The following is a 17,358-nucleotide window of genomic DNA, read 5'->3' as shown; positions in this document are numbered from 1 at the left end:
CGTCTGGTTAGTGTAGGCGTGTATTCCCTTATCCAACGCTTCCAAAATTTATCGGCGAAAAGTTGCGTTTGGTGCCATCGTAGCCTCAGGTCAGTGTTGTCTTCTAACATTGGCTTGTAACCGCTCGGTGATCCCAGGAGTAGATGGTTTGGGGTTAAAGCCTCTTCGTCTTCGGAATCTAGAGAAACAAAGGTTAATGGTCTGGAATTTAAGATAGTTTCAGCTTCCATTAAGGCAGTTCGTAAAGTTTCGTCGTTAAAGTTATTTGTTGGGCAGATCGATTTTAGGACTGATTTAACAGATCGAACAAGCCTTTCCCACGCTCCTCCCATATGAGGCGCTGCCGGAGGGTTGAATTTCCATATAATTGCGTCATAGAGTATGGTTATATTGTCGAAGTTAATCCTTTTTAGTTCCTCCTTCACTACCTTTTCTGTGGCTTTAAAATTAGTGCCGTTATCTGAGTAGATTTCTTTCGGTACTCCTCGAAGTGCCATGAAGTTTTTTAAACACATTATGCGGGAACTAACGTCGAGTTTGTGGGCTACTTCTAAGTGCACGACTCTCAAAGTTAAGCACGTGAACAGAACTCCCCAACGATTTTCCTTGTGCCTTCCAACGTTGACAAGGATCGGGCCGAAGTAGTCCATTCCGGTATAGGTAAAGGGTCTCTCAAAGGAAGCGAGTCTGGCAGCTGGTAGAGGGGCCATTTGTGGGTGTTTAGGTAAGGCGGTTATGATTTTGCATTTTTGGCAACTCATTCGGACTTCCTTAAAAAGAACTCGCAGACGTGGAATGTAGAAGTCGGTACGTATCAAATTTATTGTTGTCTCATGGAGCATGTGATGAGATCTTTCGTGATAATCCTTGGCGATTAAGAAGGTAATCCGTGATTTTTTGGGCAGTACGATGGCGTCTGCCTGCTGGGTTCAATTTGTTCATTCTGCCTTGCACACGTATGACACCTGATGCATCCAAATAGACGTTTAGGGCGATAAGCGGGCTGGCTTTATTGATGCATGATCTGGATTTTAAAGAGGTGATCTCGGCAGCTTACAATTCAAACTGCGCCTGTTTATATAGCCATGTCTTGGCTGAGCGAACGATGTCGGGGTTTAGACGTTTAGGCAAAGGTTTGCCACAGGATTTGGCACGTAGCTTCTCGATATATAGGAGGAAATAAGCCACAGCCCTGTATAAGCGTTTCCAGTCCGAAAAATAGTAAACTGCAAATTCGAAATTCTTTAGATTGGTTGTTATGAGTACATGCTTACGTAATTCAATCTTGCTTGTTTCTTCATTGAAGGACACGTCCGGTTCTGGCCATTCACCCTCCGGCTGGATAAGAAAGTGGGGCCCTTTAATCCATAGAGAAGCCTCTGGAGCCTTCACGATTTTTGTGGCTAAGTCTGCTATGTTTTCTTTTGTTGGAACCCAGCGCCACTGATTAATGGTAGTATTATCAATGATCTCGCCAACTCGGTGCATGACGAAGGGTTGGAAATTGCGTGGGTCGATTTTTAGCCACTGAAGAACAGTCTTAGAATCTGACCAGTAAGTGCAGTTATCGATTCGTAAACCTCGCGTGTTTTTGATTTTTTTTGCTAGTCCGACTCCCATAACGGCTGCCAGGAGTTCCATACGTGGAATGGAGACGGGTTTCAGCGGTGCAACCTTGCATTTTGCGGCTACTATGACTGTATCGACATTGTTTTCCTTTTTTATACGAAGATATGAAACTGCGGCATAAGCGTATTCGCTGGCGTCTACGAAGGTTGTAGATCGATTTGCTCTGCTTCTGGTAGCAATCTGGAGTAGTGACGGGGAAATTCCAAATTAGTAGCTTGTAGAAGGACGATTTTCCATTGCATCCAAAACTGAAGTAGCTCTTCGGGAAGTTCCTCATCCCAGTCTATGCCTGACCGCCACACTTTTTGAAGTAGCATCTTTAGGCCGATTGTGTAGCAAGAGATTAAGCAAGTGGATCAAAGACGGACATGAGTACCTGCAGGATTTCTCGCTTGGTTGGTGTAGCGTCTCCGTTCAGGACATCTCTTTGAAGTCTTGCGAACCTAAATATATACTTAAAAACGTCGTGTTTTGGATCCCAATACATACCGAGAACCTTTTCAGGTCCACCAAGTTCCTTTGGATTGTGGGTGTTTAATTGGCGCTCTCCAAAATGATGCATTACCGCGGCGGAGTTTGAGATCCAGTTTCTTATTGTGAATCCTGCATTCGCATGAATATCCTTGACTGCTGATGCCACTGATACCGCCTCGGAATCATTATTGTAGGTGTCGATGAGATCGTCCATATAGTGTGCCTTGGTTATGGACTCGTATGCTCGAGGATTTGTGTCTTTGAATGCCTCTGCGTTTTTGTCGCGTACATAATGGGCGATACAAGGTGCGCAGCAAATTCCGAATGTCATCGAACGCATGACGAAGGTCCTTGGGGTTTTTTTGTCGTTATGGAACCATAAGATCCTTTGAACTTGCATATCGCTTTCTTGTATGGTAATTTGATGGAACATCTCTGCAATGTCGGCGCACACGGCGATACGGCCAACTCTAAATGCCATAAGAACCTCTGCGAGTGGATTTAGATAATCGGGTCCATTTAAAATAAAATCGTTAAGAGATTTCCCGTGACTTTTCGCAGCTGCGTCCCAAACCAATCGTACTTTATTAGGTTTACTAGGATTTAAGGCGATGAAAATTGGGAGATACCATACCCGATGTTCTTCCTTATTTATGTCTGCAGGTTCTAGTTCGATTGCATATCCTTTAGACACAAGATTGTTGATTTGGTCTTGAACTCGCTCGAAAAATTCTGGATCTCTCTTGATTTTTGACCGCAGGCATTCCAGGCGTCTTAAAGCAGTTTAAAGGCTTTCTGGGAGCGTAGCACGGTCATCTCGCCAAAGAAGACCAACCTGGTAGCGGCCATTTACCTTTTTGCATGTGTCTTCAAGAATGCGTATGGCCTTTTTGTCATCTTCCGATTGAAGCTTTCGTGGAGCTATAGGGTCTACATTAAAACTATCCTTGATGGCTTTGTCGAGTTCGCCCCAGTTGCATTCGCAGTGATGTAGAGAAACATGTTTGCTTGAGTTTCCTGTTCCTTGGATGCTCCATCCTAGAGCACATTTTGAGGCGATGGGTTCGTTGCGTCTTCCTTCACGAATTTTTCTGGGATTTGCTAATGCCCAGTTGTTAGTACCGATAAGAATCATAGGCTCTGCGTTATAATATGATTTCAGAGGCAATCCATGTAAATATTTATACCTTTTGCATAGTTTGTCTGCATCAACGGTCTGCTTTGGTAATAACAGCTTTTTAACAGAGTGCACTTTGTTAAGCCACATCTTTTTCGAATTTCCAGTCTCTGATATTTGAAGTTGCGCTCTCTCTGAAGTATCCTCCATTCTGGTGGTGCCGCCGGTCCACTATAGGCATAGCGGTTCATTTGTTGTGGCAATTTTTAGATCTTTCAGGAGTACGCTTTCGATGAGAGTTACTGATGAGCCTTCGTCCAGAAAGGCAAATGTATTAATGGAAGTTCCATTTCCATACAGAGTGACTGGCAGAATTCGGAAGTATTGTTCTTCCATAATGCCTTCTTCATGATGAGCACTAACTAGCTCTGATTGAGGTGGATCTCTATGAAGTAACGGGTGATGCTTGGATTGGCAGTTGTCGACTCCGCAGTCGCGCCTGGAAAAACATTTACGGCGATGGGCCTTCAAACATCTGTAGCAAGCCCGAGAGTCGTTTATAATTCTTTGTCTTTCTGGAACAGTTAGCAGCTTAAATTTTTCGCATTGGGCGGCGGTGTGTTCAGTAGAATTACACATAATGCACGTTTGGCTCGCTCTGGTTTCTTCTTGGAGATCGACCTCCGTATCGAAAGTTGCTTCGTTCGACGATCCTCGTCGAGTTTGTGAATGGGTGTTTACACTGTTGGTCTTTGCGCTTGATCCGGGTAGTACGGTAGAGGCTGCTTCCGCTAGTTTATATAGCCAGTCGCTGAAAGATTGTATTATGGGAATCGAATCACAGCGTTGATGCATAGCCCAGCTTAATTTGTGATGAGTAGGTAACTTGTCAACGAGTTCCTGTAGCAGCATTGGATTGACCATGTGTCTATGTAACCGGCAAGCTTCCATTGTGGCGCAGGCGTTGCGGACTGCCATGGCGAAGTCTATTAGTGTCTCCAGCTTATCTTTGTGCACGTACTCGACCAACTCGTACGCTTTTCCCTTCAAGCATTTTTGAAGCCGCAGCATGTTTTCTGCGTTCGAAAAGCCTGCTACAGCGCAACTGTTTTCGTACATACTTATGAACATGGGCCATTCCTCTGGATTACCGCTAAATGGGGGAAGATCCGCTGGCAAGACTTGTCTTGCGGCTAGTTGTGCAGTAGTTGGTCCAATCTCTGGGAAGGGGATTGTGTTTACTCCCTGTTGCTGGGCAAGAAAGGTATACTTTTGATGAATGTACTTTCTTTCAGCTTCACGCGTCTCTTCAAGCATTGCACTATGGTCCAGAAGTTGATTTTTTTGGCATAAATTCGAAATATTTATGTTAATGTTTTGTATTTTTGATTTAAAATTCTTAAAGTTAAAACATCAGACATAAACAAAACTAAATAAAAGGGTGTGTCAAGCCTACGCAAGACAGAAGTGAAACTTCTAGTATTCCTCTCTCTCTATTTTCATTTCATCATCTCTATTTTCTCTCTTAGGTTAGTTTGAAAATTAGAGGTTAAATAATTCAACGACGAAGCATGAATTTGCTTTTTCTAATATTTTCTTATAGATGAATGACGTTCGATTAATGTATAGTTCCAAAAATTTTCAATTTATTCACAAGTATACAATATTACATAAATAACAATATTACAATTAACAAGAAAGGAAAGCTAACTTCGGGCGGAGCCGAAGTTGATATACCCTTGCAGTTGAGTCGCAGTCCGCTAGGTGGCGCCACGCATCTTATATTATTAGATATATAGCGGATCGTATATAGTCGGCCGATCCTTATGAAATTTGGCATATCGAATTATTTTGCCAAAAGAGGAATCCATTGAAACTCCCATGCTTCTAACTTGAAAAACAACGTAGTTATAGCATTTCCGATCAATCAGTTATATGACAGCTATAGGATATAGTCGGCCGATCCTTTTGAAATTCGACAAATCAGATTGTTTTTCCCAAAATAGAATCTGTACCAAATCCCATCTTTCTAACTTAAAAAACAACAAAGTTATGCCAATTTCGATCGTTCTATGACAGCTATAGGATATAGTCGGCCGATCCTTATGAAATTTTGTACACAAGATATTTTGGTCAAATATAACATGTGTGGAAAGTCCCAACCCTCTAACTTAAAAAACAACAAAGTTATGGCATTTCCGATCAATCAGTTATATGGCAGCTATAGGATATAGTCGACCGATCCCGGCTGTTCCGACTTATATACTGCCTGCAAAGGAAAGAAGGGTGTGTGCAAAGTTTCAACTCGATAGCTTTAAAACTGAGAGACTAGTTTGCGTAGAAACAGACAGACGGACAGACGGACATGCTCATATCGACTCAGGAGGTGATCCTGATCAAGAATATATATACTTTATAGGGTCGGAGATGTCTCCTTCACTGCGTTGCACACTTTTGACCAAAATTATAATACCCTCTGCAAGGGTATAAAAATTACAAAGAAATTACAATGACAATTTACCAATCATGTGCCATTTTCATTGTCAATTTCATGAATATCATTTCCTAATGTCGTGATAATTGGGTTATGGTAACTAAAGTGCGAGATATATACGTGAGCACTTAAATCCTTAATGAATCGTGCAAAAACTGCATCGATTGTTGTCCCGTGTCTAGTCGTGCTAGTGTTCCTATCATTAACAATATCCAAATTGAGTGTGTTTTTGAAAAAGTTCAATAACGCAGTTCGCTGGTGTCTGAGAGAGAGGAAAGAAGAGAAGAGAGACAACGTTCGTGAGCGGCTCTCCCACCTCAACAACCCAGTCGGACTTTTCGGTGCTAGCAGCGTTTCGGTGCATTCCGGCAGGCATCTTTCGTACCTTGTTCTCACCCACCCCGAGTTGAGAGAGGGAATTTGTTCTCTCAACATAGATTTCGCTCTCAAAAAACTGGACTTAGAAAATTTTCGTCTCGCTTGGGACTTAGAAAAATTTATGCGTGGGACTTTTAACCTAGAAAAAATTATTTCATGAACAATTCAACGTATATTATTTAAGTTTACCAATTTATGTTCTATAATAATTTTATTGAAGTGCAAAATTGAAACATAGCTCAATATTTAATGAAAAATATTATTCATATAAGGAATTTATTTTTTACTTTAACTGAGGGCAGCAAAAAAATAATCCCGCGTAATTAGTGTGCGTTTTGTGCAGCGTTTTTATGCTAAATCAACCCAAATCGAAACGGTCACATAGGGTTGTTCATAGTGAGTCGCATTGGTTTATTATTGTGAAATGGTAAGTTTACTGCTCCGTTCATTCAATTATTTATATTTTATTGTGTTGATAATAATGAATAAACGTTATTTCATTAAACAAATATTTTCAGTTCTGGCTGTACTAGAAATTTGGACGTCTCAATATCTTTATTTGTAAGAATCTTATTTGTTTTTATTATTTATTTATTTTTAGCTTTTTTTTATTTCTTTTTTTTATCTTTTCAGTTTTATGTATTAAGATTAATAAATAATAAATATAATTAATAATAAATAAATATGACAAACAACGCATTTCGAATTTAGTAAAAATCAATGGGCAGGTTGGGAAAAACAAAAACAAAAACCAAAAGCAAAGCAAAAAGCAAGGGAAATTTTTTTTCAACCAGAATTTCCCTGGGTGAGATTTCACGCCGATCTCCCCTAGCCGGTAAGCTTGCGGGTAGGGGAGAACCGCCTTCTTTTTCCGATCGCCAAGCATATTGATGCTCGCTCCGCTGGGTGAGAAAAGCGGCCACGCCAATGTAAATCGGAATGATGGTTTTCCGCAGATGGGAGTGCGCCGCGCACTCCCATTTCCTACCGCGGGATGCGCGTTTGGCGAGCGCCAGGCACGACTGGGAAGCGCATATGGTGAGAGAGGGACAGTGATCGGTGAGGGGGGTGGGGTACTCGCATTTTCGTCCCAGTCGGACTTTTCGGTGCTAGCAGCGTTTCGGTGCATTCCGGCAGGCATCTTTCGTACCTTGTTCTCACCCACCCCGTGTTGAGAGAGGGAATTTGTTCTCTCAACATAGATTTCGCTCTCAAAAAACTGGACTTAGAAAATTTTCGTCTCGCTTGGGACTTAGAAAAATTTATGCGTGGGACTTTTAACTTAGAAAAAATTATTTCATGAACAATTCAACGTATATTATTTAAGTTTACCAATTTATGTTCTATAATAATTTTATTGAAGTGCAAAATTTAAACATAGCTCAATATTTAATGAAAAATATTATTCATATAAGGAATTTATTTTTTACTTTAACTGAGGGCAGCAAAAAAATAATCCCGCGTAATTAGTGTGCGTTTTGTGCAGCGTTTTTATGCTAAATCAACCCAAATCGAAACGGTCACATAGGGTTGTTCATAGTGAGTCGCATTGGTTTATTATTGTGAAATGGTAAGTTTACTGCTCCGTTCATTCAATTATTTATATTTTATTGTGTTGATAATGATGAATAAACGTTATTTCATTAAAAAAATATTTTCAGTTCTGGCTGTACTAGAAATTTGGACGTCTCAATATCTTTATTTGTAAGAATCTTATTTTTTTTTATTATTTATTTATTTTTAGCTTTTTTTTATTTCTTTTTTTATCTTTTCAGTTTTATGTATTAAGATTAATAAATAATAAATATAATTAATAATAAATAAATATGACAAACAACTCACTTCGAATTTAGTAAAAATCAATGGGCATGGTTGGGGAAAAACAAAAACAAAAACCAAAAGCAAAGCAAAAAGCAAGGGAAATTTTTTTCAACCAGAAAATCCCTGGGTGAGATTTCGCGCCGATCTCCCCTAGCCGGTAAGCTTGCGGGTAGGGGAGAACCGCCTTCTTTTTCCGATCGCCAAGCATATTGATACTCGCTCCGCTGGGTGAGAAAAGCGGCCACGCCAATGTAAATCGGAATGATGGTTTTCCGCAGATGGGAGTGCGCCGCGCACTCCTATTTCCTACCGCGGGATGCGCGTTTGGCGAGCGCCACCCAGTCGTGCCTGGCACGAATCTTATAAAAACAAATAAGATTCTTACAAATAAAGATATTGAGACGTCCAAATTTCTAGTACAGCCAGAACTGAAAATATTTGTTTAATGAAATAACGTTTATTCATCATTATCAACACAATAAAATATAAATAATTGAATGAACGGAGCAGTAAACTTCCCAGTCGGACTTTTCGGTGCTAGCAGCGTTTCGGTGCATTCCGGCAGGCATCTTTCGTACCTTGTTCTCACCCACCCCGAGTTGAGAGAGGGAATTTGTTCTCTCAACATAGATTTCGCTCTCAAAAAACTGGACTTAGAAAATTTTCGTCTCGCTTGGGACTTAGAAAAATTGATGCGTGGGACTTTTAACCTAGAAAAAATTATTTCATGAACAATTCAACGTATATTATTTAAGTTTACCAATTTATGTTCTATAATAATTTTATTGAAGTGCAAAATTTAAACATAGCTCAATATTTAATGAAAAATATTATTCATATAAGGAATTTATTTTTTACTTTAACTGAGGGCAGCAAAAAAATAATCCCGCGTAATTAGTGTGCGTTTTGTGCAGCGTTTTTATGCTAAATCAACCCAAATCGAAACGGTCACATAGGGTTGTTCATAGTGAGTCGCATTGGTTTATTATTGTGAAATGGTAAGTTTACTGCTCCGTTCATTCAATTATTTATATTTTATTGTGTTGATAATAATGAATAAACGTTATTTCATTAAACAAATATTTTCAGTTCTGGCTGTACTAGAAATTTGGACGTCTCAATATCTTTATTTGTAAGAATCTTATTTGTTTTTATTATTTATTTATTTTTAGCTTTTTTTTATTTCTTTTTTTTATCTTTTCAGTTTTATGTATTAAGATTAATAAATAATAAATATAATTAATAATAAATAAAAATGACAAACAACGCATTTCGAATTTAGTAAAAATCAATGGGCAGGTTGGGAAAAACAAAAACAAAAACCAAAAGCAAAGCAAAAAGCAAGGGAAATTTTTTTTCAACCAGAATTTCCCTGGGTGAGATTTCACGCCGATCTCCCCTAGCCGGTAAGCTTGCGGGTAGGGGAGAACCGCCTTCTTTTTCCGATCGCCAAGCATATTGATGCTCGCTCCGCTGGATGAGAAAAGCGGCCACGCCAATGTAAATCGGAATGATGGTTTTCCGCAGATGGGAGTGCGCCGCGCACTCCCATTTCCTACCGCGGGATGCGCGTTTGGCGAGCGCCAGGCACGACTGGGTTACCATTTCACAATAATAAACCAATGCGACTCACTATGAACAACCCAATGTGACCGTTTCGATTTAGGTTGATTTAGCATAAAAACGCTGCACAAAACGCACACTAATTACGCGGGATTATTTTTTTGCTGCCCTCAGTTAAAGTAAAAAATAAATTCCTTATATGAATACATAATATTTTTCATTAAATATTGAGCTATGTTTAAATTTTGCACTTCAATAAAATTATTATAGAACATAAATTGGTAAACTTAAATAATATACGTTGAATTGTTCATGAAATAATTTTTTCTAAGTTAAAAGTCCCACGCATAAATTTTTCTAAGTCCCAAGCGAGACGAAAATTTTCTAAGTCCAGTTTTTTGAGAGCGAAATCTATGTTGAGAGAACAAATTCCCTCTCTCAACTCGGGGTGGGTGAGAACAAGGTACGAAAGATGCCTGCCGGAATGCACCGAAACGCTGCTAGCACCGAAAAGTCCGACTGGGGATCGACACGAAAATGCGAGTACCCCACCCCCCTCACCGTTCACTGTCCCTCTCTCACCATATGCGCTTGTTGAGGTGGGAGAGCCGCTCACGAACGTTGTCTCTCTTCTCTTCTTTCCTCTCTCTCAGACACCAGCGAACTGCGTTATTGAACTTTTTCAAAAACACACTCAATTTGGATATTGTTAATGATAGGAACACTAGCACGACTAGACACGGGACAACAATCGATGCAGTTTTTGCACGATTCATTAAGGATTTAAGTGCTCACGTATATATCTCGCACTTTAGTTACCATAACCCAATTATCACGACATTAGGAAATGATATTCATGAAATTGACAATGAAAATGGCACATGATTGGTAAATTGTCATTGTAATTTCTTTGTAATTTTTATACCCTTGCAGAGGGTATTATAATTTTGGTCAAAAGTGTGCAACGCAGTGAAGGAGACATCTCCGACCCTATAAAGTATATATATTCTTGATCAGGATCACCTCCTGAGTCGATATGAGCATGTCCGTCTGTCCGTCTGTCTGTTTCTACGCAAACTAGTCTCTCAGTTTTAAAGCTATCGAGTTGAAACTTTGCACACACCCTTCTTTCCTTTGCAGGCAGTATATAAGTCGGAACAGCCGGGATCGGTCGACTATATCCTATAGCTGCCATATAACTGATTGATCGGAAATGCCATAACTTTGTTGTTTTTTAAGTTAGAGGGTTGGGACTTTCCACACATGTTATATTTGACCAAAATATCTTGTGTACAAAATTTCATAAGGATCGGCCGACTATATCCTATAGCTGTCATAGAACGATCGAAATTGGCATAACTTTGTTGTTTTTTAAGTTAGAAAGATGGGATTTGGTACAGATTCTATTTTGGGAAAAACAATCTGATTTGTCGAATTTCAAAAGGATCGGCCGACTATATCCTATAGCTGTCATATAACTGATTGATCGGAAATGCTATAACTACGTTGTTTTTCAAGTTAGAAGCATGGGAGTTTCAATGGATTCCTCTTTTGGCAAAATAATTCGATATGCCAAATTTCATAAGGATCGGCCGACTATATACGATCCGCTATATATCTAATAATATAAGATGCGTGGCGCCACCTAGCGGACTGCGACTCAACTGCAAGGGTATATCAACTTCGGCTCCGCCCGAAGTTAGCTTTCCTTTCTTGTTAATTGTAATATTGTTATTTATGTAATATTGTATACTTGTGAATAAATTGAAAATTTTTGGAACTATACATTAATCGAACGTCATTCATCTATAAGAAAATATTAGAAAAAGCAAATTCATGCTTCGTCGTTGAATTATTTAACCTCTAATTTTCAAACTAACCTAAGAGAGAAAATAGAGATGATGAAATGAAAATAGAGAGAGAGGAATACTAGAAGTTTCACTTCTGTCTTGCGTAGGCTTGACACACCCTTTTATTATGAGCTTTCCAAACCACGCAATCGAACTGCTGTTTGGAAATAAGAAATTGGCGGCAAACTGCTCTGTTTACTTTTTGGCGTGAAAATAAATATTCTTTGTCCGAACAAACTGTTGATAATAATGGAAATTGTTAGTCAGGGTATGTATTTTTTACTGAATATAGTCTGTTTATGTGAAGTCTTAGTGTTTGTGTTTTGTTTAATGTTCAATTTATGTGTATTTTTTATAGAAAATTAACATGCGTCCCTTGTTTTTCGTGGAATAAAACTAACGACCTGACGGCTGCTGACAAAAACTAATTACGTCAGTTTATACTAATATATGTCGTTCTTTATCGCTAATTAACAACTTTTCCCCGTTCGTCCCCTTTTTCTCGCAATTCCGCAATATTTAGCGACGTTCGAGTTTCGCCATAGCGATCTCTTCGATATTTGGCTCAGCAATAATCGCAAAATATCATCTGTGTTAGATAGCATTTATGTAAAAATTAGCCATTACCACGTCGAAGATGATAAAAAATTAGAAATCAATAAAAAAACAAGTAATTTTGAATCATTTATAAAAAAAAGACTACCAAAATGCAACTATATGGTCGAACGTTTTAAGTCAAAGCATACTGAATGGATGTCGTCTTCAATATCAGTTACAATAAATGAAAACTGTAACACACAACAAAAACCGGGACGCCGAACTTTGTCTTATGGAAACGCAGGACCACGATTGAAAAGAAAACTGGCATCTGAGCTGGCGAATGAAAAAGAGCACAACACAACTCTTCTTATGCATGCTGCAGCAGTTTCTGCTAAGAAGGATTGTAATACAAACGTGGCCTCGGCTCTTAAAGAAATGATTACAACACCTGCTCAATACCCAACAGAATTAAGAAAGCAAGATCAAATCCAAAAACCGACTCCACTCACACCAAATGAAGCCCTAGCCTACATCCTGGAAAATTCATTAACCAAACAGCAATATGTAAATACTAGGATTTTGAATATAAATCATCACAGTGACATCTATCCGAGCTACAATCAAGTCATAGAAGCAAAAATGCAGTGTCGCCCGAAGGGTATAGAAGTTACAGAAACTACTGCTCAAGTGTCACTGCAAAACCTATTAAATCATTCTGCAGAGCGAATAATTCAAATGCAAAAAGATGTTTTTAAGCAATCTCTGGATAGTTCTGTTGTTAAATTAATTTGCAGTTATGGCTTTGATGGGTCAACTGGACAAAGTGCATACAAGCAGAAGTTTGAAGTAAAAACACATGACGTTCAAGTCTCAGATCAGTCCTTGTTTGTAACTTCTGTTATACCAATAAAAATGATTGACTCATTTCAGCGAAATATCTGGGTTAACAGAACACCGCAATCTATTCTATTTTGCAGGCCGCTGAAAATTGAATTTATTAAAGAAACTTCTGAACATATACGTATGGAAAAAAATCAGTTGGACAATCAAATAGGTAATCTAAAACCGTTTAACTATAAACTGAATGAGGCTAGGAACATAACAGTTACATTTGAAATGCACATGACCCTCATTGACGGAAAAGTATTAAATGTTCTTACTCAAAATAAATCAACTCAATGTTGTCCAATTTGTGGTGTTACCCCCTCAAAAGTAATGGAAATCAAAGATTTCAATTCAAAAATCTTTACGCCCAAGCTTGAAGCTTTAAAATTTGGGGTGAGTCCTCTACATGCTTGGATTCGGTTTCTAGAATTTGTCCTGAATGTATCATATAAAATGGAAATACAAAAATGGCATGTAAAAGGTGATGACAAGAGTAAAATGAGTGCGCGGAAAAAATATATTCAGGAAAAAATGTGGAATGATATGGGTCTTCGAGTAAGCGTGCCAAAGCAGAATGGTAGCGGGAACAGCAATGACGGTAATACAGCAAGAAGAGCTTTTGCAAATAGTGAACAATTATCATCCATAACCGGCTTTGACAAAACCATTTTGAAAAATTTTCACGTTATATTAATAGCAATTTCATGTAACTATTATATAAACTCTGAAAAATTTCGAACTTTTTGTGAGAAAACGTTTTGCCTATATATGCATAAATATCCGTGGTACCCCATGTCACCAACGATCCACAAAATACTAGTCTAAATCTATAAAAAAGACCGACTCTCACACGCAAGGAAAAATAGCCGAATCAATACTATGAGCGACATTTTTCACAGGGCGATCGATTCCTCGGATCCGTTACTATCTAGTGTCTGTTTAAAGGAAAGAGAGCGAAAAAACACAAAAAAAACCAATTCCCAAAGAAGTATTAAGCCTTCTGGAGCTGCCGTCAACCGAGAACAAAATCCCATTTGAAAAAGAATTGCAATCTGATTGTGATTCGGATGAGGACTTGAACGAAGGCAGCACAATAATACTCGAAGAAGAAGAAGAATATGATGCTTAAGACAGAACCCATAAATAACATATACAAATACATATGTATATATAGATAATTAAATTATTCCTGGAATAAATGTTAGTATATTGTCTGAATTCAGCGTCATACTCGGTTTGTATGGGCGGCAATAGAGGGCGTGGTCGCACAGACTCAAAATTTTTTTTACATTATTATCTTTCTAAAAAAACATAATGTGCAAAGTTTTAGGTCTGTAACTCTATTTTTAGAATTTATGCCAAAAAAATCAACTTCTGGACCATAGTGCATTGCCAGCATTAGATTACTGTTGCTCGGGGCGCTTGTCGGCTCAGCTAACTTGAACGCTTGTTGCTTGTTGGGTTGAATTTGTGGTTGATAGGCATCCAGCTGTTCCTGATCAGACTTAGCGCTATTAATGGATTGAACTTCCTGTGGATGCGGTGGTACTGGATAATCGCTGCAAGTTGAAATTACGTCGTCTTCCTCTTCCTTACAGAATGTGCATTTCCACGGACGCTCTCTTATCTCTCTCTCGGACGTTGGCATCGACTCCAGCGCAGGCAAAGTGAAACCATAGCTTGCATATGTCGCATTGGACCCAGTTTTGGACACCGCTATTTAGCCGACTTTTTTTGCATATGTTACACACCGTTGTATCTTGCTCCGTAGGCATTTTGGAATGTCAAGACATTCATGTATAATTGTGTATTTGATGTTGACGATTCTATTATGGTTGCACGAGGTTGCATTCAGATTGTCTTTTTTACATGTATGTATGTGCATGTGTGGGCGTCTGTGCAGATGTCTTCGGGTATTTCACAATTTCTGATGAAATTCAGGCGTCTGTTGGCTTTCGCTTATTTGGCGTTTGTTGAAGTAAAGTTTTTTAAAGAAATGTTGCGGCACAAATGTGTTGGCTCGACCGACCAATAAGTATTGACAAATTCTTTAGTAATTCGACTTTATTATTTATTATTTAACTACAAGTTGGAAAAGAAAAACTTTAAGAAACTTTGTCTTTTTTCTCCGGTCGATAGTATCGCAATGTAACGGTAGATCAGTTGTATGGCCGTTTACCCATATAAGCCAAAATCCCTTCTTTTTTTCTAATAGGACCATATTGAAGGGATCGAAGCAGAATTTAAATATCGGCGGCGACAAGGACATTACCATTTGTGTTAAGGTGTCTTTTAGAAAAATATGGAATATTCCATGAAGGGTGTTTTGAGTTTAGGTCCCCCCCAATAATAATATCATCACAGTTAGGGGTTGACTTTAATATATTAATAGGAGTGTCAAGGTCTTCGGTACGCAAAGGGTCGTTTGGTCGGTTGTATACTGCTGCTTTTTATATGAGATCTTTATTGCTATTGTTTCCAGTAACTGTAAAGGTGTGATAAATATTGGCTCGTATTTGATGCCATTTTTTAGACATATTGCGACTGAGGTGCCCGGAGGGTTTCTTGTTAGAGGGGTATCGGTTGGTGCTGTTGTTTGGCGAATGAACTTATGGGTTTTTGAATTTAAGGCATGTTGGGTTTTTAAGTGAGGCTCTGCTACGAGCATTACAATAGGGTTATGTTTTCTGAGGAAATTATTTAATTCAAACCTTTTTCTTATTATGTATATACTATTTACATTGAGAAAAATACATTTAAAGCTCATATTGAAATGTTAAAAATAAAGTCCATTAAAATTAGTTTTTTGTCATGAAGATTTTTTGGGTATCCTGATATTAGTTGTTTCATGAGATCTATATACTCTATTATGTCCTTGCCAAATGCAGATTTGGTGTCATTGTTAATAGTTTGAAATGTTATATTATGTTCTTTGGTATTTTTGGGCAGATTTTGGTCCCCTTGATTGGAAGTTTTAAAGTGGGAAGCATAGGATACGTTTGGGTTAGTTTTTTTTTTGGGTAAAATGACTTATGGTGCGTGCAATTTTATGCTTATCTTGCGATCTTTGTTGATTGGCAGTTTGTCTCTTATTTATTTGTTGCAACCTAATGGGGCAGATTCTTGCGTTTGCTGCATGCTGACCATTACAGTTTACGCATTTTAGTAAAGTTTTTGTTTGCTCTTTTTCTGTGTCATTTATTGGTTTTTTCATTTTGCACTCTCCCGGAGCGTGCTGTTCTGTGCATTTAATACACCTAAGGCATAAGGCATGTTGCAATTTTTAGATACATGGGAAAATCTTTGGCATTTATGACATTGCAAAATGTCTTTAGGGTTAGGTTTAAAGTTTTCTACAGCTATCTTGCAGTTCAGGAGGTATCTGATATCGAAGAATATCGAAGAAGAATGGTTTAGAATTAATAATTTTAAGGTCAGGTAGGCCTCATAGCCTAGTGGTTAGTGTACTAGCTCGCTAAGCGTGAGGTCGTGGGTTCTCGAGCCCCACTCGTGTCAAGTGCATGACCCTGCAAGTTTTTCGGCGCTCGCGCATATGATGTAAGTAGCGAAAAGCTCTCGTTGGATTCTCGCTATTTATAATTATGTGCATGAGACCCGAAAAACCGGCATTCCCAGATGTCGTTAGGTGGCAAGCCCACTTCTGAGATAGGTTGCACTCGGCTAATCACCGGATCGACTGAACAATAACGATTACAGAAACAAACACATGATTAGAAAAAAAAAAAACACCCACACCCCCAGCCCGATGACGACCCGCCGCTTTTCGCAACGGACACGAATTGGACAATGCATTGCAATGGAATGTGAGGACCCTAATGGAGCCATCCAGAATTGCGCAGTTTGAATAAGGAGATGGGCATAGTTAGGATTGGAACCCTGGAGTGGAACCCGCAAGGAAGAAGAAAAGTGGGACGCCCCAAAGCTAACCTGGCGCCGATCTACCATACGCCCTAAGCTCCCAAGCGGAGTAATAGAAATAATAAAAAAAAAAAAAAAGGTCAGGTAGAGCTTCTGTTAAGGCTAATGTTATCTCACTTTCGTTGTAAATTGAGGGGGGTATTTTTTTTATTATAATATTATGGGGTTTGTACTGCTTAGGTTTATAAGAGAAGAAAAGGACTTTTTTCTCCAGTAAAATTTCTTTTGTTTTTTCAAATTCACCTAGTACAAAAGTTTGGAAATGGGGTATGTTCTTATTAATTAAATTTAACCTATAATTCTTATGATTAAAATTAGTATACATTATATTATTTAATACTTTAGGATTTTGGTTGTAGCTCACTATAATAGGTGGTCGTTGAATGGCTTCTCGTTGCTTGTAGGATGAGGCCGCTGATGATGCTGCTGCAGCTGACGCTTTTAATGTTGTTGTTTCTGTTTTCGTTGTTTTATCACATAATGGTGGGAAGTCGTTTGGAGTCGGAATCACAGTTGTGTTATTATCTTGATTTTTTTTTTAAAAATGGCATTTTCAATTTTTAAATTATTTGTTTCCATTCGAAGTCTGTTTAATTCGAGCATAAGGCCCCGCAATTGAGCCTTATTAATTGTGTTTTCTTCTTCTTCGTCGTCTTCATCTTCTTCTT

At 38.6% G+C, this 17,358-nt stretch overlaps 3 protein-coding genes across 4 annotated transcripts in view; 2 read left to right on the top strand and 1 right to left on the bottom strand.

Moving 5' to 3' along the window:
• LOC6501747 (histone H3) overlaps window positions 1–17,358 on the top strand; it is a 64,120-nt gene that overhangs the window by 37,087 nt on the left and 9,675 nt on the right. The window lies entirely within an intron of this gene.
• On the bottom strand, window positions 1,189–4,644 carry LOC116655425. 2 transcript variants are annotated; one of them, XM_032453318.2, is made up of 2 exons: window positions 2,119–4,644; window positions 1,189–2,072 (listed from the first exon to the last, which is right to left on the bottom strand). In XM_032453318.2, the coding sequence occupies exons 1-2, from the start codon at window positions 2,582–2,584 to the stop codon at window positions 2,044–2,046; spliced, it is 495 nt and encodes a 164-aa protein (XP_032309209.1). In that variant the 5' UTR covers window positions 2,585–4,644; the 3' UTR covers window positions 1,189–2,043. Both variants share the same exon structure in this region; 1 of them encodes a protein (XP_032309209.1).
• Window positions 11,487–16,726, top strand: LOC123257374. The gene is made up of 3 exons (XM_044716191.1): window positions 11,487–11,594; window positions 11,850–12,920; window positions 16,602–16,726. The coding sequence occupies exons 1-3, from the start codon at window positions 11,576–11,578 to the stop codon at window positions 16,724–16,726; spliced, it is 1,215 nt and encodes a 404-aa protein (XP_044572126.1). The 5' UTR covers window positions 11,487–11,575.

This window comes from Drosophila ananassae, chromosome 3R (genome assembly GCF_017639315.1).
Source record: "Drosophila ananassae strain 14024-0371.13 chromosome 3R, ASM1763931v2, whole genome shotgun sequence".
Lineage (NCBI taxonomy): Eukaryota > Metazoa > Arthropoda > Insecta > Diptera > Drosophilidae > Drosophila > Drosophila ananassae.
The sequence above is the reverse complement of the archived record's forward strand: the minus strand, read 5'-3'. Positions and strand labels throughout refer to the sequence as shown.

Coding starts and splice junctions, on each gene's coding strand:
- LOC116655425 (XM_032453318.2), bottom strand. CDS start 2,584: ATGGCATTTAGAGTTGGCCGTATCGCCGTGTGCGCCGACATTGCAGAG. Junction 2,073..2,118: donor TGGACCTGAAAAGGTTCTCG/GTATGTATTGGG, acceptor GTATATATTTAG/GTTCGCAAGACTTCAAAGAG.
- LOC123257374 (XM_044716191.1), top strand. Junction 12,921..16,601: donor TCAGTTGGACAATCAAATAG/GTAATCTAAAAC, acceptor GGAGCCATCCAG/AATTGCGCAGTTTGAATAAG.